At 41.2% G+C, this 6,590-nt stretch overlaps 1 protein-coding gene across 1 annotated transcript in view; it reads right to left on the bottom strand.

Annotated features, from left to right (window-relative positions):
- Positions 1 to 3,127: 3,127 nt before the first annotated feature.
- LOC147417381 (uncharacterized) overlaps positions 3,128 to 6,590 on the bottom strand; it is a 3,540-nt gene continuing 77 nt past the window's right edge. The window contains exons 1-5 of the mRNA XM_086507662.1: positions 6,422 to 6,590; positions 4,524 to 4,652; positions 4,364 to 4,435; positions 3,526 to 3,590; positions 3,128 to 3,440 (exon numbers count right to left, since the gene is read on the bottom strand). The exon at positions 6,422 to 6,590 is cut by the window's right edge and continues 77 nt beyond it. Coding sequence (XP_086363788.1) covers positions 3,307 to 3,440; positions 3,526 to 3,590; positions 4,364 to 4,435; positions 4,524 to 4,652; positions 6,422 to 6,432 — 411 coding nt within the window. The 5' untranslated portion in view covers positions 6,433 to 6,590 and the 3' untranslated portion in view covers positions 3,128 to 3,306. The remainder of the gene's footprint in view (positions 3,441 to 3,525; positions 3,591 to 4,363; positions 4,436 to 4,523; positions 4,653 to 6,421) is intronic.

Genomic DNA, 6,590 nt, shown 5'->3' with positions numbered 1-6,590 from the left:
CATGGCAAGAAGCTTCTTTCACTCCATCTTTGCCTTCAAATGACAAAAAAATCTTTGTGTTAATTTTCTTAAGTTTTCCAAAACATTCGGATTTTTCTTGATGCCTCATTTGGGTAGACAAAAGCTCTTGTGAAGCTTTTAGGCAGAAAACTACAGTTTTTTTGTGGTGACACAATTGATCTTCAGCTTTACTACATTGGGGGTAGCTCTTTGGACAAGCCAACTAAAAAGATGCTTGAGAATTGTGTTAACTCTACTTTTGACTTCCAAGTGGAGAAGGCTCAACCTTCAAAAATCATAAGGACTTTCTAGGGGAGTGTTCGGGAAAATTCATTTTCACAAACATACAAAAATCCCTCCAGACAAATCTGAACCGGAAATTTTACAATACTGACCATTATTTTTGCAGAATTACACAATTTTTTATGTATTTTAAGCGAAATTTTCTCCTTCTTGCCCTCCCCTCAACGGCTACTTTGATTTTGCAATCGGCTCAAGCCTAAGCTGAGGCACACTTTTCCCGAACACTGGCTTGAGGGTAATGCCAATTGGTGCCTCATTTACACACACACACACACATGCACACACTAGTTTGTAGTGTTTGCACACACACTTGGGCCGTGTTGAGCTTACACCAACACCTAGTTGTGTAGTGATTTATCATCCCATGGGTATTTGATGCCAAACAAAAGATTTTATAATTTAAAAATATTTGGTCATGTGGACAAGACACTTGAACTCTTGTTTTACTCGCGTAGGAGGATGCATCCAACCATAAGCCTCCGACCCTATCGATATACTGCTTTAATTGTGCCTATGTTGGCTTATTATTAATTTGAGAAATGGGTGCAAAGGTAGTTGAAATATCTAAAGAAAAATATTATATACTTTCCATTGTTGAGTATCTATCTAGATGGGCTAAAGCTAAGGCTGTTGTGAAGGGAATTATTGATAGAAAAAGCTTCAATGATTTGAGTAGAAAGATGCTGCAAGTCTAGTGGGGCCTTTGGAGGAGAGCCACTTTTTCAAGCTTGTGGATAATTTATGCATTTTGATGTAATAGGATGAAATGATGCTTACAACAAAGACCCAAAAAAGCTGTCTCAAGGCTTGTGATTTGGAGTTGCCTTGTGCTTAGTCTCTCAGCCTTTTACTTGCTTGTTTGTGTAGAGCTTTCCCCCGAGACTCCAATGCCAAGATTGATGTTAAAGCTTGAAGAAGATCCTAATGAGTTCAAACAAAAGGCTTTTGTTTTATCACTCTTATGGTTATATAGAATGCTCACTCTTTATTATTCTGAGCATACATTGGGCATGGCAATCCTTCCGGACTGTGACTATTTTGTACCAGGTTCAAAAGCATAGAGTACTGAGGCAGATCTAGTGAGGACTGGAACGAAAAGGGCACGTCCCCCTCAACCTTGGTACTTTAGAGAGTCACTGTGCAGGGTGGCTCTCCAATGATTCTCCAATGTCACCTCTAGCTGGCGTGACTACATAGAATAAATGACATTGCATGAAAAGTCTTTTTACTCCTAGGAGAACCTGCTTGCTTGCCCATCGCCGGAGGCTTGCTGGCTCTAGCATGAAAAAGTAATAAGTAAAAACTAGAAACTAATGAAAGAAATGCAAATGTTTAATAGCAAAGAGATAGAAAGGGGAGACGTTTTTTAATATATAGCAATCTCCGTAATACTTTTCAAAGTGGAGGCGATGGACATGTTTTCATACGATAGATAGAACCTTGCTATCTTGAAATGATATTGCCTAACACTCGGCAAAGTTGTAATGCTTCACTCTACAAGCTTAATGACCTGAACTGACAAAATAGAACCAAATTTTGGTCCCCAAACAATACTTTCTCATGAAGATTGTGTTGAAAGGAGTCCACAAGACAATATGCTGAATACATGAGTTTGTGACACACATTGGGGACAACCCTACCTCCACAAATCGCACTTTTGTTCGTGTTCCAAAACCATTCCAAGTAAGACAGTCTTGCAATGTTCTATTTCGTTTCTTTGGGCTGTGACATTTTGTATGCCTTCACCAACTTTTACATGTGCTATCAAGGGACAAGGCTCCATGATTCATGGAAAGACAGCGACCCAACAGTCTATTAAGCAGCTCTTTAGACCATTTCTCACGAATTCCCTTACCACAGTATGTCCAACAAAACTCAGATGCAATAATCAAAAGCTCACAGATAGTTCTTACTGGCCCTACAAAAAATGGTGGACCATGCCTTCATTGAAAGGTGTTTTGACTTCCTTGTTTGTGCTTTTTTTTTCTTTTTTTGGGGGGAGGGGGGTTTTGTTACTATATCACACTGGATCGGGGCCAAACGGGGTTTAGGGCCCAAATTAGGGGACCCAGAGCAGCTTTGTTCTCAACTAGAGCGGCTTTGATCTCAACTGTCTGATAGGTGGGCTACACAGAGTGAACTGGGGCGTAACTAGAGTAGTGTACATGTGTTGTGCCCACATGATCACCGACACACACTAGTGTCAGTAGGTACGACCCACGCCTCACGAGGCCAGTAAACTAGGGGTGAACTCCAGGTAGGCTAAACTCGGAGTCAAACTCGGGGCACAAGTTTTGCCCATAGTTCACCGTGGCGATCGAGCGGCAGAGATAAAAGCCGCATGCCCTCCCTCAAACTGGGCCCTTGATTCCCTCTGGCCCCGACCCTGTGTGATTTTTCTTTGTGTGTGTGTGTGGGGGGGGGGTGGGGGGGGGGGGGGGGGGGGGGGGGGGGGGGGGGCGCGGGAGAGAGAGAGAGAGAGAGAGAGAGAGAGAGAGAGAGATTTTACCACCTGCGCACATAGAGGAAAGAATAGCGGCATGCATCCCTGCTGGCACATCAGTTTGGTCCAAAAGGAAGACTTTTTACCAGACCCTCCAAGCTGTTGGACAGGATCCCTACTTACCACACTTACTTCACAGAGAGGGAATAGCAGAGGCCTGCGTCCCTGCTGGCACACTCAGCTTGTTCCAAATGGAAGACTCTTCACAGGACCCTCACGAGCTTATGGCAAAAGAGAATAATAACTGGCGTGTCCGAAAAAAGTAAGAAGGATGCCATTGCATGATAAATCAGGAAAACTAAAGCAGATCGGGCAAAAGGACCCATAAATACACCACAAAAACACAAAACAAGTCGAGGGTGCTTCCTTCATATGAAAATTCTATAATTCCAGCAAAAAAAATCAGGCTTTTCACAAAGAAAACCATAAAGCTTCGCCCATATTCTGATGTAAAAATCAGTTCTACAAAAATTGGACAAAAACTTCTTTTTTCCCGTGAGTTAATTCCCTCTACATCCATGGAGCATTGGAGCCTCAAAAGTGATAAGCCGCCAAGAAGCGAAATTGAAAGTATTCATTGACTTTTGAGGTACTCCTGCACAACATTCAAGCCCTCCGTTTCTTCTCCATAGTCCTGTGCACATACATGCCTCTCATTAGGAGCAGTTCATGAGGAAAAAAAAAAAACACAGCCACAAGTGCTTTCATTATCCCAATACCTTCACAACAACGCAGAGCAACCAACAACCTTCCGGGCCTTTCCTTCGGAATCGATTTTACAAAGCTGCATATAGGACATAACGTTTTAAGCAATCTTACAAAACCGAATGAAGAAATGTGACGTATTATACAAAAGAGCACTTCACAAAGATTTTACAAAGCTGCATATAGGACATAACGTTTTAAGCAATCTTACAAAACCGAATGAAGAAATGTGACATATTATACAAAAGAGCACTTCACAAACATTATATATGCAGTCGAAAAGTATGAACTTACAACAAATCTATCAGAAGGGCTAAAATACTTGCAGGAAGCGCGCACAACAAAAATCAAGCACTCACAAGTCTTTTAAAAAAGGAGATTGTGAAGTAAGGCAGATAAAATAACTAAGGTGAAACCTCTCGTGGAGATTCCGAGACAAAATGCAAAACAAGCAAAACACAAAATCAAGACACACACAAGACTTCGAAGAAAGATAGCAGGGTAAGGCCAATAAACTAACAACGTGAAACCTCTTGTGGGAATTCCGAGAGACAAAGCGGAAAGAAAAGTCATATGAGGCCTTTAAACAAAAAAATCCATTCATTCATTAACAAAACAAATGCACGCACAAATTTGTATGCCTTTCTCCCTTCTCCTCCCAGCATGCTTTGCAAGCCAGAAAAAGAGCTAAACAAGAGAAGCTTACTTGAAAAAATTGTACAAAAACTTGAGTTTAACTACCTTTGTGCCAATGACAAGATCAACCACTGAATTTACAAATACAACAAAAAGAGCTGAAAGGAAAAATAAGCATAGCATATTAAAACACCAAATAGAGCTTGATTAGCTTACCCCAGCCCATTCACCGAGCTTTTTCGCACTTGGGACAGAGATTGCATTGACGTTGTGCTCAGAACACAAGGCCTGCACGAGTTTGCTATAATCAGGCTGATTGCAATCTTCTGCCAAGACACATAACTGCGCCGCATGCTTTTCAATTGCTTTTGCAGACTCATGGAGGCCCCTGGCAAGCCCATCATGGGCAAGTGCTTTTTTGAGCACAAGCTGCAACCCAGTCAGAATGTCCATGGGCTCTCCAAGAGAAGGCCCTGATGACATTGGCACTTCGGCCAAAACATCCCTGTTTCCAGGGTACACACACATACATCAAACGTCATTGGCAAACAACCAGAATTTGAGTTTATGTCTGAATATGTGTGCGAATGAGCGGATATGTGTGCATATTTTTTTCGTACGTTTCCATATGGCAAAGGCATATGGGATGGAAGTATGATTGGAATATACTTTAACCCTTGAAATCCAAACATACATGGCCCTAAGTTTATTTGGAAAATACAAGTGATTATACATGGTAAGCACTCATAGCACTATAGAAATATAGATACTTTCACATCTTACTTTAGTGTTGAAACTGGTATGAGGTTCAATCAAACATTAATGTCCACATTACCCTCATTAGCTTGAATTTTCTTGCCCAATTTGACCAGGTATGATAACACTTTCCATACGATATGGTTCAACTAACCATACAGGTATGGTTGCAACTCTATGTGTGTGTATACACACATGTATAAACATAAATACTCACACATGCAGTGAAAGTATGTGTGAGTATATTATGAGTGTATATATGTACATGTGTCTGTATATATACTCTCTCTCTCACACGTGTGCAAATATAGTCTCACACACTGAGAGTGCATAAAATTATTATGTATGAATATTGTGTGTGCACACGTGTGAATGATGATAGTGTATGTATGTATGTATATGTGTATAGATACATACATAATAATTTCATACATACTTTCATGAAAAATGTGCATATGGATGACAAAAGTCGACAAAATATTGCACCCCCTTCAACGCTCAAGCTTGGGAGTAGACTTTAAAATCATCACACAACTGAATTCTCCATACATAGATTATTTTTAATAGAACTAGACTTGGGGAATAAGGGTGCTAAATGCACTTTGTGAGCTGACAATTTGTCCAGGAGTTTTTGTGCACTCTATTCAAAATCTTTCACAAGTCCTACCATAATGAGCAGTCCAACCTTCATAGTCCTACTACAATCAGACATCCAATCAAATAATGATGCAGAATTAACATTACGTCAAACATGGCATACCACCATACAGTAGAGTGATGATCAAATTTATACACACATTCTCCACAGATATCCTGGGCCACTTCAAGTTTCATTACCTGCTAGTTTACTAAATGACAGTCTGTGAGGTAAGACATCGGTCAAAATCACTCCCCCGTGCCCCGCCCCCGCTGTCAACCCCTCCAGATTTCATTACCTGCTAGTTCACTGATGACAGTCCATGAGGCAGACCTCAGTCAAAACCACTCCCCCGCCCACCAAAATCGACATCACCTTCACTTTTGAAGACAAAACAGCAGACAGCATGCTTGTTGAGCTCAACCACTCCAGACACCCAGGAATTCTAGCTTTACTCAGAATAATCCTTCACGAGCGTGACCTTTCCGTCTTCACGTCACCCATCTTGGCTTCCCTCACCTCCACATCTTTTTTTTTTAAGAGAAGACGGCAGAATGCATGCTGGTTGAGTTCAAACATCCGGGCACCCGGAAATTCTAACTTATACTCACAATAATCCTCACAAAAGCAACCTTTTCACGTGCTTAACATAACCAAAATTGCACCAGTCGAGACACTGTGTTTACTAACCTGAATCATATGATTAGAATCAAGACAGCATGATTATTCAAAGATGCAGGCTCAACAATAATTGAGAAACGCCATCACAGTGCATACAGCGGGTGTGGTGTTATATCGCAAAGCGTAGACAAGGGTAAATGCGGTAACAATCAAAACAATAGAGGCGAGCAGACAAGTTCATCAGCAGAATTGAGGCATACCCGTCCGCCATAGCCACCAGAAGACGTTCTCCCTGCGCTGTCAAGTGAGGGGGACGAAGAGCTGCAAGCTAGGGCTTTGAAATTACACAGCAAAAGGTCTTCAGTTGAATGACCGACTTTAGTCACATCAGAGATTTTTTTCCAACGATAATCTAATAATGTTCTCTAT

Source organism: Adiantum capillus-veneris, unplaced genomic scaffold (genome assembly GCF_014529385.1).
Source record: "Adiantum capillus-veneris isolate H3 unplaced genomic scaffold, ASM1452938v2 Hic_scaffold_260, whole genome shotgun sequence".
NCBI classification, from domain to species: Eukaryota; Viridiplantae; Streptophyta; class Polypodiopsida; order Polypodiales; family Pteridaceae; genus Adiantum; species Adiantum capillus-veneris.
Note: the sequence above shows the minus strand (reverse complement) of the source record. Positions and strands in the feature narration are given on the sequence as shown.